Source organism: Octopus bimaculoides, chromosome 13 (assembly GCF_001194135.2).
Source record: "Octopus bimaculoides isolate UCB-OBI-ISO-001 chromosome 13, ASM119413v2, whole genome shotgun sequence".
Taxonomy (NCBI): Eukaryota; Metazoa; Mollusca; class Cephalopoda; order Octopoda; family Octopodidae; genus Octopus; species Octopus bimaculoides.
Genome location: NC_068993.1, coordinates 27,543,243 through 27,560,146, shown reverse-complemented (window position 1 = coordinate 27,560,146; position 16,904 = coordinate 27,543,243). Strand labels below are relative to the sequence as shown.

General features: G+C 34.3%; 1 protein-coding gene across 1 annotated transcript in view; it reads right to left on the bottom strand.

Moving 5' to 3' along the window:
- LOC106879637 (uncharacterized) overlaps positions 1-16,904 on the bottom strand; it is a 147,492-nt gene that overhangs the window by 78,816 nt on the left and 51,772 nt on the right. Inside the window, exons 4-5 of the mRNA XM_052972379.1 lie at positions 16,310-16,401; positions 12,437-12,500 (exon numbers count right to left, since the gene is read on the bottom strand). Coding sequence (XP_052828339.1) covers positions 12,437-12,500; positions 16,310-16,376 — 131 coding nt within the window. The 5' untranslated portion in view covers positions 16,377-16,401. The remainder of the gene's footprint in view (positions 1-12,436; positions 12,501-16,309; positions 16,402-16,904) is intronic.

Here is a 16,904-nt window from a genome sequence, read left to right as displayed (position 1 = left end):
AGATAGATAAATAGATAGAGAGAGAGAGAAGGAGAGAAGTGGTTTCTTTTCAATTTGCTGTGGTTAATTCATTAAAATTTCATTACAAAGCATTCTTTTTCTCTCCTTTCTTTCTTTTTCTTTCCATTATATTTCTATCAACATATTTGTAAATAAACTCATTTTCTCACAAGGGCTGGTGACCTTCCAAGACGTCAGTTTTAGGAAGTAAAATGGAAAAGATAAGAAAAGAGAGGAGGTTGTGATCATCACTGAACAATTTAAAAGAGTTCAGTCCTATAAAAATGTATATTCCTTTACACTTGTATAGTCAAGTCCCATATTCTGTGTAATTTCATGTTTTCCATGAACAAACGTTAAATATTGGTGCAATATTCATAAATTTAAAAAAATAAAATCAGAATATAGAAAAATAATTTGGTACTGGTTATAATTCAATCTATTCTCTATGTAATCAAACATCATAAATGAGTTTTGTAAGCATACTGTCTATTTAACTGGAAGCCACTCTGCAGGATATAAATTATATAATAAAGCAGAGACTGCTTAAATATATTTCTGAGTATCTTTCATCCTTTTGTAGGATATATTTTTCTTTTTTATGCTTGTTTGGATAAGATAATTCAAAAGATATCTTTTTCACGAATTACTTTGTCAAGTCGCTACATTAGATATCTTCCTTTAATCAGTGGTGTTCTAGTATTCTTTCTCGGGTATATGTAAGTTCTACAAGAACAAAAGTTGTCAAAACCCCATATATATATATATGATCATTTATAGAGATGAGTATCACGTTATTAACATTGGAGCCACATTCAGAAAGAACAGTAATAGTATAATATAAATGTTTTCACAAAAAAGCATCCGATTCATATAAATGAACAACAAAACGTTCTGTTTTTACCATCTGATTTTGATTTTGTCTTGACGAGTTCGAAAAACGAACGAAAGCGCTAATAGAGAATTATCCAAAATTCTGACTGCCTTCTTTTTCTCAATATACGATATCTGTATACTACTTCAAACTCTCTCTCTCTCTCTCTCTCTCTATCTCTCTCTCTCTCTCTCCATACACACACCTGTATGTATGTATGGATGCATGCATGTATGTATGTATGTATGTATGTATGTATGTATGTATGTATGTACGTACGTACGTACATACGTACGTACGTACGTACGTACGTACGTATGCATGTATGTATGTATGTATGTATGTATGTGAGTAGATTTGTATGCTTTGTTTTATGTACGTATTCTCATGCATATAGTTGCATATCTAAACATATATACTTAAATTATTAAAATCTGGAAATTTTTACAGATTCTTACAGTTCCAGTGATGGCCTGGATTAGTAATCTTCGAATTAGTTTACTTTCTGGTTTTGAGAAGCCTAATTTCTCAAGATTGGTATTTAGGCCGTGTGTTACATATCCTAGTGTCCCAATATAAGTATAAACCTGAATTTGTAATCTGGATAGAGTAACTGTAGATTTCTCAATAGTTCAGATTAGGTATTTCGTTTTCTCTAATCTTTAGTTTTATGTTAACATCCTCTGGGTAGCTGATTTTCCTAACTGTACACAATTTCTCTTCTCTATCTCAAACTACTATGTCAAGTATATTATGTTTATATTTTATTGTGGTTTTCACTGGGACATTCCACCAGTACACCTCTCTATTATGAGTGACTGTGGCTTCTACCAAAACTGTGGGTTTTTATTTCTTTTCCCTCGGAGTTATCCTTCAGCGTCCAAACTGGTTAGTATAATCCGGGTTTTCACATCAGTGGCTCGGATCTCATCAAACGTCCAATCAAGCAGCCCAAATGTTGGTATGAGAAAACACATAGCGGGCCACAGTTTTATTGAATGCAGAGTTACGAGATCCATATTTTCTTTATTCGGCAGAAATATTCTTTAATGACTGTTGTTTCGTTACAGGTGCCATATTAAGATATGTTTTCATCCACTCCTAGGTACCTGTAATATTCCTCATCAGAGGTATATAGTTTCAAGTCATCCATAAAGAAACAGTGTGTAATTTTGGTATTTTTGTTTCCTTGTGAACCAGTGAGATATATTTCAGAGCTCTTTAACATGAATGACAGGAGGTTCACAGAAAGCATAAACAACATCACAGAGAGGCTGTCCCATTGGAATATACCTCTGCGATACTTTATTCTATCAGTGATAATACAATCACTCCTTGTGTTTAATTTCAAAATGGTGGCCCACGATGAAGTCAGGTCTGCTACGTCTTTGACTATGCTCACTGGAAATTTAGCAAGTTGAAGAGTTTCTAGCATCCATGAATTGGAGACAGAGTCAAGGACTTTCTTGTAATCCAGTCACATTGAAATTAGTTTCCTTCCGCACCTCTCACATTACAGTTTTGTTTATTAACAATTGCTCGGCACATCCCCAGCCTCCCTCCTTCCCAGCTGTTTGTTCTGCTGTGATGATGTTACTACTTTCGTAACTGTCTTGGAGGAAGAGGTTTAAACATGCTGTATATATTCTATGCATTAAGTCCTGGTATACAGTTGGCCGGTAGTATTTTGGCATGTGGGTGGTTCTGCATTTGGGGATCAGTTTTGCTCTCCCAGAGCGAATCAGTGTGGTATGTTACTATTCCCATTAATAGTTTGTATGTATGTATGTATGTATGTATGTATGTATGTATGTATGTATGTATGTAAGAATGAAACTCCTGTCACATTTCAAGATAGGAAACAAAGAAATGCTAACATGATTCCTTCTACTTGGTATATTGTTGATCCTTCAGGTATATAATTCCTCAGTTTTCGAAGCAAAAGGGCACTCAGTATCATTTTAAAAGTATTCACAAGTAATAAATTGTTTCCCTCTCAATAATATTGCAATGACCTGACAACATAATATTCACATGGAGTAAGTAGGGTGACGTGACGCTTTCATATTTTGTACTACTATCTTTTCCGAGTGACTTGATCGATTGATTGCGTGAATGGTTGATAGATAGATAGATAAATAGATAGATAGATAGATAGATAGATAGATAGATAGATAGATAGATAGATAGGCAAACAGACAGAAGGATAGATAGATAGATAGATAGATAGATAGATAGATAGATAGATAGATAGATAGATAGATAGATAGATAGATAGATAGGCAAACAGACAGAAGGATAGATAGATAGATAGATAGATAGATAGATAGATAGATAGATAGATAGATAGATAGATAGATAGATAGATAGATACTCGTTTAGTATTGGTTCGCTATAATCCTTCCTTTTCTTGGAGTCAATATATTCATGAATTGCATTAATTTTATGTAATAACTTGTAATAAATTATATACTGGCACATTATAATGAGTTATTATGAAAATGAAACTCATTAAATTTTTACGATAAGTAACGGGACCCAAGAATATACCACGTTTTACATTTTTGTTACTTTTGTCATGATTACTTTTATTTCGTTATGTTGTTAAAGATTTCATAGATAAAACGCTGGAAAATGGATTGAATTTATTGAAAAATAAAACTTGTTCCTACTGATAGTGTATCAAAGAAGCTCCAAATTGTCCCCAGTGTTGTTTTTTGCTTGAACATTTCTCTCGATAAATAACTCTTCAATCTTATTTCCATACCGTCCTAGTCTTTTTCTTGAAATTGTTTCAGATATTCTGCTCGCTAATGCGCGTTCAGATAGATATGATAACACTTTTGTTTCTCACTCACTTCTACTCTCTCTCTCTCTCTCTCTCTCTCTCTCTCTCTCTCTCTCTCTCTCTCTCTCTCTCTCTCTCTCTCTCTCTCAGTGTTATCACATAATTACATAACTCTTTATCATCTGTGTTCCCTCTACGCATCTATCGATTTTCTCTTCAATATTATGGGTAATCTGCATGTTCGTGCTCATGCATATTGGTTTTTCTTATCTGATGCTTTCATATTTTCTACTTTTGTTCAAGCGTCAGTCTGCTTATATTATTTCATCCTTTCTCTTGCTACTTCAACTTTTTGATTTCTTTCTATAGTTAAAGTTGCTTCAATGTGAAGTGAGAACAAAATATACTTGCAATATAAATGAAGATAAGGCGGCGGGCTGACAGAATTGTTACCCGCCGGGAAAATGGTTTAGCAGCATTTCTTCCGACATTACGTTCTGAGTTCAAATGCTGCCAGGGTTAACTTTACTTTTCATCCTCTCGAGGTCGATAAAATAAGAACCAATTGAATACTGGGGTCGATATAATCGACTTACTGTCTGTCCTGAAATTGCTGACCTTGTGCCAAAATTTGAAACCAATATAAGTGGACGATGAAACGCACCGCGACATGATATCAAGCAAAATTATCGTAAAAGAAAAAGCAAGGATCTTCTTCAGATACATGCAAGACAAAAAGATGATAATTCTGGCGTAATCACAGCTAACAAAATTTGATTTCAGGTATTCAATCGATAATATAAATGACACGGCATCCGCATACCAAGCGAAGCTTCAAATGCAGGCACCCAGAAGTTAAAGAATTTCTCCAGGTTCTTAAGACTATCAATGAGTATGGAAACTGTTCCAGATAAGCAGGCGAATTTTGAAAAAGATGCTATTTCGCATTTTTATCTCTACGTTGAAGGATAGGAAAGATAGTGTAATACTTAAGAATGATGTTTCAGGCGAGTCCGATATTATCAAGACCTAAAATTGTTGCCGAACTTTCAAGCAACTGATGGCCGTGACAAAGCAATGGATAACGCAGTGAAGAAAAGTCTGGAAGAAACTATGGCCATAAGAATGCAATGACAACCAGGAATTTTACGAGGAATTGGTATCAGCAGTCATCAATGATATCTTTGAGCTGGCCCATGAAGGGAGAATACAAAATGTTAATGCACAAGTCTTGGAGAAGTTAGTACAGTTGGTACGAATTTATCTACTGAGAAGCTGCAGGAGTTATCAAATTCAAAATAAACCTGAAGAGCTAACTGTAGAGTTATTAATAACAGAAAGAACAAAAAGAAATCTGACAACTGAATCCCTCAGTAACAGTATCGCCGAGATGGAACAGTTTAAGGGAAAGGATTAAGACTAGGAGCTAGCAACAACGCAAGCAAGTGTTCTGGGCATGATATCCTGCTGCTTCGTGAGGGAAGGTTCAAGAAAACCAATATAAGGAAAAAGACCAGCCTTAATCTTCATCCCAGATAATGTACGTTCCTCCTGCTGAGTAGACCTGTGTATTTGTAGTAAAACTGAGGAACTTACCATGTTTAAAAATTTTATAACATTGGTGCTTAATAAACACGCTTTTATTATTTCATCATACACATTTCATCCGATCACTTAACACAGTATAAGATTATCAAAAGTTCCTACGTTTTTGAAGGTGTATCAAAAGTTCGTGGATTGGTTTATCATTTCTAGATTGGGTTGTCGTTTCAACATTGGCTTGTCATATGACATCTTCATTTCTGTTCGTATCACTGATAGAAATAGTCTTATAACCATGCGTGCTCTTATCTATAGTTCTGGTGCTATAATGACCACATTTGGTGAACATTTCATGTTTTAGGAACGTATCTAGAGAGATAACACACACACACACACACACACACACACACACACACACACGTCAATGTATATATTATGCGATCGCTCATGCATATAGAAAGAGCAAAAGTCTCCTCAAAGTCACATTACCGTCTTGAAGAAAGATGCGTTCAATCGTATAGTCTCTGATCTACAAACATATAGAATGTTTATAGCTGGAGCTGGTGCCAGAATCAGTATTTTCAACTTTCCCTTGAAAGGGGCAAAACTTGTATATTAGTAATTCTAAGACCTTTTATGATAAATCAAATTCAAAGCTACTTCTCAATAGAATTGAAAAGAATGAAACATGAAAATGGTCTATTCTGAGTTACAGTACACTTTACAACGGTAATTCTTTTGTTTTGATGTTTCACCTTGAAACACAAACGATGTTTTCAAGATTTAGGTTTTCGGCACATCGCCAATTCATAGCAATTGTTGTCCGGTCCGTTGTCCACTATGAAATCCACACATACGTTTTAATTATATCCACAACTTGGAAAACCTGCGCTCACAGCCCACACTTTACATGCGCAGTGACATAACAATTTGAAACAACTTGAACAGTTCACAGACAGTATTCTCGTGAGGATGCAAAAGCTTGTATAAGCTCAAAATACGCCAGTAAGTTCAAAATACCTATCTTTTGCTAGATGAAACTAGATATACTATAGCACTCTGTCTTCCGGCCGTCCAAGATCAACCGACATTTCTGTATAATCTTCAGACTCTCAATGTTGAAAGGCTGCTCGCTTATGGAATTAAGATAGGAAAGGTTCTTCATGATATAAAAGTTTTGTGTCAAAAAGTGGTACTGTAGCTTTGAGCAAATGCTATCCAAAATACAAGTGACAAAATCACGGTGAAGCAATCTTCACTACTCGGCTATCGGCTTCTGTTAATCTCATTGACCAGCAAATTCTCTAAATGCCATAACGCTAATCTCGTAATTTTGGCTTCTCGCAAACCAGTTGATTATAATAAGTTCGATTATTGCGAGATTGTATGCTACATATACTTTTTGCCCAATTTGTTTCAATTGACATCAAAATTCTCAGAGTTATCAGATACTAATTTGCTTGCTGTATCCATCTCCACTGAAGATTGTAGCATCTTCTTCGGAAGCTTATTCAAAGAGTAACAAGAATACAAAAGTTTGCAGTCAAGACTCATAAAAGTAAGTGACTTGCTCTAAATTTCTGCCTCCAGTGATTTGGTATCCTCACTGAAATATGGTAGAGAATAGAAAATAAACTGAAGCGTTCATTGTAACTTTAACATCATGCATGGTGATAGATCTAACGTGTATCAGGCAGTCAATTTTAGCTTTATTAACAGTCCATTTATTTCTTCCTGTAATTACTTGAAATGTAATTACTTGAATTACTTCCTGTAATTACTTGGAAATTCTTCCTGTAATTACTTGAAATGCACAGTGGATCGTTCATTGGAAATGTAAAGTCGCAGCGATATGACAAAAAATTCTCTTGCGGCTTTTACATTTTTATACGCAGTCAACATGAAACAGGTTCGGTTTGTGAGAGTAGCCGTGGACACAGATTGCGAATGGGACAACAACACGCAGATTGGTATGAAAATCAACGTTTGTTTTTTACATAGTATGATGCAACATTATACCACCAACGACATTTAGTACTGCAAAAACATTTGAACGTCAAATTCAGAAGTTACTTGATATCCAATAAATCCTTCACAGATAACATTGCCATATATATCTCCTCTTAGGAAATTTTGTTTTAGAGCTGTTAATCGTAAAATAAAGGTCAAAACGGATTGATAGCGACTAGTTTCACAAACTTTCTTTGAATGAGTTTTGATGGCCGTTGATAGCAACAGGGAATTTCTTTCTTACGTTTTTTTCCGTTGTGTCTGCATTCAGAAGTAAATATTTATCTATCAAGCTATCGATACACGATACAAACACAGGCAAAGTTGTCTTTTATTAAGAATTTGAAAAAGGGAAGTAAGGACTATTCAATTTTTTCTTCCAGTCTTGATTTTAGTTGAGAAAGTTATTTCTGATTTTATAGTTGTCTGTCAGTCGTGGCGAGAATATATTGTTCTAAAAGTTAATTTTATAATTTAAACGGTTATTAGTGAAAATAGTAATTGTGAAAAATATAAAGAACCTGCTAGGCTTATCTCTTCAAATTTTCTATAGAAATTATAGCCAGCACTGAATTTGTTACTTCCAATGTAAAGAACAATGAGATCGAAGATGAAAAGTGAGTAATGGGTGTATATGCCATATTTTAGTTTTTGCTCCTTTATCAGCACTCATCTATCTCATTAACCATCCACAAACTCATGGCTTAAATAGCCACTAAACATAGCGATGTAACATAATTGGATATATCAATTTTACATATTAAATACATTCTCGGAAGCATAACGAAATACGGCGTCCCTACAGGTCATTAATAAAGAATTTGATACCGTCTATAAAAATCTCACCCGGAACGAACCGTGCATTACGAAACAGGATACTTTGACATCAAAATGTACTTGTAAATAATGAAATAATTGTAGGAATAGCGTTCTTTATATACTCATAAATCCAGAGTTTACGTATTCATAAGCTGCTGGAGGAACCATTTAAAAAATGGTATTCATCAGGTAGAACACGTCGGGATTAATCAATCGTGTCTGTGACTTTAAATTTATAATTTAGTGTAGATAAAATATATTAATTCTGATCCGCATAATGAAAAATAAATGAAAAAATAATGATGCGAAATGCTAAAAAAATGGTAATAATACTGGTGTTGATGATAAAAATAAAATTAGATCAAAAACAGAATATAAATGAACAAATTTATAGCTATTAGGATGTTTGAATGTGTTAATAACAGCATTAATAATGATGAGGATAATAAGGGGATAATGATGATAGGAGAAATTGAATGTAATAATGCTAATACTATATAAATAAATGCATAAATAATGCTAAAAGAACAGAGTGTTGTTGGTAGTGATGATCGCAGAGATGATTTTGATAATGGGAAGAGAGACGTACATTTGTATAAAGACCTATATTTTTTTTACAATGACTGTCCATCAGAAATGTATAGAAAATGAAAACGAAGCTCCCATCTACGTAGTAGGACCCTATGAATGACACAGGCACATACATATACAAACACTAGCATGCACATACACACTCACACATACACACACAATCACACACATACAAACTCACACAAACGCACCCGTATACATGTACATACAAAAGTACTGATGATAAATCATAAAGGCTGGTATTTATATTGGGAGGAATGTACTGACAGTAGTTATGTTGATGATGATTATGTAAAAAATATATGAATGAACATTTGTTTCTTTGTGCGTGTATGTCATTTATAATCATCCACAAATATGAACGAGTTTAATTTTCACAGGAAATATTTCAGTATAGTGAATATCACAGGTGCTGCTGGAGGTGGGACGTCCAACCGACTTGAATCGTCACTGGTTACGCCTATGATGTGTATAAACTACAACTTATACATAATAATATAAAGTAATAGGTTACCATAGAAACTCATCATCGATTCTCGCTGAGAATTTACAATTGCAAGCAGCTGTTAACATCTACGGGCAGGCAGCTGCTAGTTTACTTCAATAAAAGTCAATAACTGAAGTATGTCATGCTCTTACTTGGGTGATCTGAAGTTGTGCTACTATTTAACTCCAGGTCAATCCTCTGATAACAGGCATTCCAGAAGTGACAACCCAGTCTTTCTTCATTAATTTCTTATTGATAATTCCTTTCCGACTTCAAGGCCCCTAACTTGTATAAAAATGACAAATATCAATTTTTTAAACACTCTCTGAAAAGCGTCACAAGGCAAAACTTTAAATAAATCGTCGTATTTCAGAATTAAATATTTAACCTTACTGTAACATGTTTTTTGTTTGTTTGTTTTATTTATAGTTTTTATATGTATGTGATGTATATCTGATTCTGAAACTTTAACTAAACACTTAATAGTAGCAATTAGATTAATACAAATTAAGATGTTTTATTTTAATGCGTGAACTGATGTATAACTTAAAAACCTGTCCTACAGATGACTACGTTACTATGGAAATTCATAATCAATTCTCACTAAACATTTAAAATTGCAAGTAGTCAAGCTATTAAAACAGTAGTTAATTTATTTGCATCACACTTCAAGGAGACAGCTGTAGCTATAGCTCAGTAAAAATCAATTCGGTAAAAGCTAGTAATTGAAGCACATTAAACTCCTACTTAAGTTTTCTATTGCTGTTGCTGTTATTTAACTCCAAATCACCCTATGACCAAAGGCATACTGTCACATTGTCAAATGTAATATTTTCAAGATAGTAGATGTTGTTTGAGATACATTTTGCTAATTTTCCTAAATACCATGTAGAGGCTCGCTATCATTACCTGACCTTCCACCTTTCATCTTGTGCACAAGCCATCTCACACAAACTAATGCTATCTTTTGTGATCACTCCTCATCCACATTCTGCCCTTACTAAATAATCCATTAATCCTTTTTTCACTTCTCTCGATCATTATTTGGACACAATTTGGCGAAGTTTTACAGAACGAAACACCAGTCTTTTCCAGTCCTCATGGCAGCCGAACTTATTGACTCCAATGCAAAATGCAAAACTCTAAGATTCTGTTGTGTTGACGCCGACAATCACCAGTTTCGAATTTTATTATAATTAAAGTGAATTTAGCAATTGTCACCTCACCACCCGCTTGAAGCATTTCTAGCAGATTTCTGCATTAAAGAATAACATACATACATACATACATACATACATTCATACATACATACATACATACATTCATACATACATACATACATACATACTAATGATTTGTATGTGCGTGGTATTTCGTTATGCAATCATAATATACTATAAAGTATATTAAATGGTCTTATAAGTCAAAACCACGTTCTACTGCGTTAGCAGTGCTTTTTACAATATTCTGTTAAGATTATTTTTACAGATATTCTATAGAAATTATAGCCAGCACTGATTTTTGTATATGAAACGTCAGATATAAACAAGCAATGAGATCGCAGATGAAAAATGGGTAATGGGCAGATATGCCATATTTCGTGGGGTTTTGCCCCTTCATCAACACCCATCTGATTCATTAATCATCCTCGAACACGTTGCTAACGCAGTAGAACGTGGTATTGACTTATAAAAAGATTTAATATACTTTATAGTATATTATGGTTGCGTAACGAAATATCACGTACCTACAAATCATTAATATTTACGTAACAGCTTCCACGAATGCGTTTCATAAGTAAATTAGTATACTCAATAACTTTACACCGCTATGTGTGGTGGCTATTTAAGCAATGAGTGCTGGCGAGAATTTCTTTAAAATATCTGTAGAAATAAACTTAATAAAATAATACTTACATGCACACACAAACACACATGCTTGCATACATACATACACACACACATACATATATACATACGCACACAGTATTACAGGAAACTTCAACATCAATATAGATGCAGATAAGCTATACTTTCAAGGATGGTGGTCGTAGTCTCAAATCTGTATTGATGTCATATGAAGCACATTGTGACACTGAAACATCTACAGCAGAGGAAAGTGACCAGTAACTATCTTGCCCAAATTTGCAACCATGAAACCAATAACATAATTAGGATAACTAATGAACTTGAGGAGAGATATGAAATAAGGGCTGATATAGATCTCTCTCCAAGGAGCATTGATAAAATCTATTTATCATAAGAACAAAATAAAAAAGATGAGCAGTTCACTGAGAAGATAGTACATGGGTACTTGGCACGAAAAACAGGAACCGTAGAAGGGACTGATCATGCCAAGTGTTTGGCATGGGATACCGACAAGTTTATGACATCCTACTTTGAACAAGAGATCCCCACCCAGTACCTACAGCATAAGAGTCAGAAAACGTTGACAGACAACAAATGTAGGCTGTGCAAGACCAAAACTGAAGACATTAACCGCATTGTTGCCAACTGTGAGAGAATGTCTTCCAGATATCTTCCCATGAACCATGATACAGTGGTCAGAACGATCTTGAACAAAATAACAGAAAAGAAAACATCTACAGACGAAGTGGATTACATTGAAACCGATGGGTCAAAAGAATATTGGTGGAACTTAAAGATTAAAACAGCCACCAAAATTAAAACAACCTGTTAGATATTGTTACAAGGAAAAGATATGATCAGTTGTGGAAATCAGCTGCCCTCTGAATACCAATGTGGTTCTAAAAGTATAATAAAATGAGGATATTTGGAAATCCAGTACTCAAGATACATTTTCAGCTTCATATCTATTGTTATTGGAGGAGCAGAATACATACCAACTCGTCTTGAACAGTGTATGACTGAACTTGGGTTTTTGGTGAGATAACGCAAATCCTTAATTCATACTCTACAGATGATCTCGATATCAGGTACTATAAAAATCTGCAAGACCTCAAAATTTAAAGGATGAACAAATTAAGATGCTCTCCTTCACCTAGATGCTACCAAGTAGGTTGCCGGTCAGAATTTACTCTAAATCAAAAAGAGAAAGTGATGCACACATATATGTATGTATGTGTATATATAGTGATTAATAAACATTCTCGTACCTTCCATCTTCGGTCTCTCTCGTTATTCAAATAACCTACGAACACTGTGAAAGTGAACGTGCTTTACCGGTAAGCTACCAGGTGTATACCATAAGGTCTATTATCTAATAACACACACACATACGTGCATGTTTGCATATATTTGTGTATGTGTATGTGTGTAGAATTGAGTAATGAATCTCTACTTACGTGCAACTGAGGTTCCTTGGATGAATTTCAAATCGCGAACTTAAACAATTCTCAACTTTGCATGCTAAAATGAAGAGATAATTGTTTCAATTTTAGAGAATCAATCAGAATTGGCAGCAAATTTCAACAGAGTCAGTGGCATCAGAATCGAAAACGTATTGGATTTGCAATCGAAAATATGATATTCATTTCCTTTTGCCGGCACTGTAAACATGTTTGTCATCATTTAGGGCATTTAACTAACATCTGATGAAACGTTCCGATTTTTAAAAACCTGGTTGTTTACATTTTTTCACGGCAACATTTTTTTGTAGTCATATTTTTTAAACACATTTAATGTAGTGAGCAAGTAAACTTTAATTAACCAAGACTATTCTAACACTGAAAAGAAGTAAATATTGCATCAATCCTGGAATCTGATCAACTTTGAAATCTCAATTAAAATAGGAATTACGTATAGATTAAATTAGTCTGAAGTTTGTTAATCACTGTAACAATTCTGAACATGTTTCAGTCTTATCTTGGCCTCTTCGCCGAAGTATAACTATACAGTATAGCTAGAGGTGTGGTAATATTATCACTATATGAATTCGCAGTTATGCACTGAAGTTGGTGTAACAAAATATTTTGAAAGGGAAATTTTCCCAATAAATAACTTTAATTTATCAAGACTATCTCCTTATTGAGAACAGACAAACATTTGATCAATGTTTCATTTCAATCAATGTAGGTAGAATGACTGACGCGAAATTTCAAATCTTTAATGTGGGGAGAGTCTTGATTATTTGGTTTTATTGGTCATGTGTTAACTCTGATTTAATTACTTAAATTACTTAATGGTTTTTGTCGCTAAAGTTTGCCTACACGATACCTCAATACTCAATCGTCACTGCGTTGTTTAACGTTTTACCAACTGGTTTATCATATGAACTGCATTTTTTCTCTCATGTTAAGATCATTTCAATTTGACTTATTCTTTGTTTATATTGTTTGTGCGCTAAATATTGCAATGGGATACTAAAATAATAACCGACTTTTCCCATCTAAACACAATGTATCGACCAGCAAAATCGTTTTCTACTCGTGAGAATGGACTGGTAACAGCATGTAAGTCCTCGTTAAAGTGAAATTTATCGAAGTCTAATATGATATTTATCCAGTAGTGAATGTCTCAGCTCGATGAGTCTAACAAGAAAGTTCTGCTACTTTTCTGGTCTCATTAGGAGTTTTGACACAACACTGAACACTCGTCCAATATACATGCCACTTGTTGCTTACTTAGATGAACGGTACAATGCCGGTGAGAAGAACGGATTAATAACACAAATATAAATGTAATGGAAAAGGTTGCGCAGAGAAGACAACAAATGCAGTGAGTGTATGTACTAAAGTATATTTCTACTCTCCACGGATTTATTCTTTGGTGGGTACACTGGTGCTAAATATACACAGCGATAATATATCAATAGCAAGCTGGCATGTGCTGTATGGAAAATATTGTTTCAAAGGGATGACTAGTATCTACATAGAAAAAGATATATGTTTTGTAAAAAGAATAAAGAATTCTTTTGAAAGTCAAAAGACATTCAAAAGAACTCTTGTTGCAGAATGTAGCGAGCGATAAAACCAATGTTTGTCTAGTCTTGAGAATTCCAATTATTTTTTTGTCGAGTCACAAAACGGCACAAATCTTTTTTTTTTTTTTTGTCGCGTCACTATATTGCACAAAAGCTTTGTCATCCACCACAAAAAAAGTATGACCTAGCAGCATGTACTATGCTCTCGTTTATTGTTTTAAATGCCTATGTGCTCGCGAGCCGACGTAAGCATCTCCTCGGCTCTTCAACTCTTAACATAGCCGAATATCAAGTTGGAGATTGAGATCGGTCTCTACCATTTCTTGGCTGGTATTCATTTTCAGCCGAGTAGATTGGCATAATGTGAAATAATGACACAATTCGCTTTTCAGGCTATGCGTTTTCATTGTAACATTGAAATGTGGCGAAAAAGAATTATGTACTTTTTTTAACAGAAAACTGACAGATGGTGTTGAATACTGGTAACATCGATCGGCTTTCTAGTAATACGTGACATAAAAACTGTCTGTAGAAAAAGTCCCCAAGTGTTTATATAATAGAAAGAAACGGCTGTTTCTTTCTATTATATAAACTGGCATAAGTTGTTGTTCGCATCAATTAAGTAATGTATCTATCGATTCAGGTTCAAATATTAGAATAGGTATTTCAGACAACATGACAAACAAAATTAAGTATTAAGTAACAACATATCAGAAGACTTGATTACACGTAGTTCTCAGAATACCGATGTATTGTGTAGGTAGAACATGTTTTGTCTTATAGAACAGAGAAAAAATTTTATATTCGAAGTTACTTCATGCTAAAAGTTGTCGTATTTCGGTAATTTCAACTAATCACTGACGTCTATTGAGGTGAAAACAATTACTGCTGTGGTTTGTCAACAACACGTTGTGGCGGTGTAATAGGATCTTTTCCCTTGAATAAAATTAGTGCCGTTATTTGTCAACAACAACTATCGGCGGTACTGTTATTTATGACATTGTTCGTGCGTTTTAGGGTTTTAGGGTTAGGGTTAGGGTTATGAGTATTTTTGCCAAATTTGGTTCAATACATCGCCACAAATTTTTCAACAAATTTGGCAAAAATACTCATAACCCTAACCCGAACCCTAACCCTAAAACCCTAAAGCTAAAACCAGTACAAACGCACGAACGTTGTCATAAATAACAGTATCGCCGATAGTTGTCGTTGACAAACAACGGCACTAATTTTATTCAAGGGAAAAGATCCCATTACACCGCACAACGTTTTGTTGACAAACCACAGCAGTAATTGTTTTCACCTCAATAGACGTCAGTGATCGGTTGAAATTATCGAAATACGACAACTTTTAACATGAAATAACTTCGAATATACAAACTTTTCTTAACAAGGCTAAGAGAAAAAGATGTTTTATATGACACATTCTACCAGTATCCCAAATTTGAAAGTGTTTCGTTAGAAAACAAATGGTGTCCGCCAAATCAGAAAGATCCTGACGTACTTTACATACCAGTTCCAGGAATGCGTCTAATATGTAAATTGGTATATCCAATAACTTAACACTGCTGTATGCGGTAGCTATATAAGCAATGTGTTCGGGGGCAAGAGTGGGTTAGATGAGTGCTGATGAAGAGCAACAACCCTCGAAATATGGCATATACATTACCCACTTTTACCTTCGATCTCATTGCTTGTTTACATCTGTCGTCTTGATATAAAACATTGTAACAAAAATCAGTGCCGGCTATAGTTTCTATAGAATATCTGTAGAAACAACCTTCAGAAAAATAATATACGTTTATGTACAGTAGATATATTCACACATACAACTCAAGTTGCCACAACAAGTAACGTTCGTGCATGATTCCGAAGAAGCGATCTTCAATTCTGAGTCTATGACAGCTCTTATGTTATTAGTTGTATATATTATTACATAACAATATAATAATGCTCATGGTATCGATTTTGGATGAAACAGCTCTAAATGAAGGATATAAAAGGACCTCAATCTCCTTTGTTATAATAATATATTTATACATATCCTTCACCAATGTATATCAGCAAAAGATGTAATCAACGATGTGAAGTCTAAAAACCGGTTCCTTTTCGAGTGAAGATTTTCCAAATTTTGTTCTATGCCGATTTACAGACACTCCTTATCACTTTGTGAAATTGTCTGAAACGAACTAAAAATATTATGATAGGATAAATTGAGAGCTTCATCTAACGATGAGATTGTTCACTGAATGTTATACAAAATAAAATGTAAAGATACAGATAGAATTTTACTTACGACATTTGGCTTCAAAATCATTGAGTAAGTAAGTGGATACACCGAGACAGAATGGATTTGAACGCATGCATTTTTCGAGTTCTCCACGATAGCTGTGGACAGAAACAATCACTCGGATGATCATACAATTCATTAAGCAGGTGAGCATATCAATAAGAATATTGTCAATGGTAACACACATACTCATAATTGTTAAAACCATTTAATAATACTACTTTCACTAAACCGAGCAACAATATTCCCAAAACAAATCTTTACTAACAATGCAATAAAAAATTGCTTATCACTAACACTAATTCTCAGTAGGATCTTTTATAAAACGGGGGCCACATTTTTCATTAACGAAACACTTTGAAACTTGGAACACTGGTAGAATGTGTCATATAGAACATCTTTTTCTCTTAGTCTTCTTAAAAAAAAAAATCCCTAAGTTATTCCATGTTAAAGTTGTCGTATTTCTGTAATTTCAACCAATCACTGACGTCCATTCGGCCGATATACATTAAGTGCCGACTACATAAACAAACGATTCTGAAACAATTCTATCGGTGATAGGGTTAGGGTTAGGGTTAGGGTTAGGGTAAAACAGCAAATT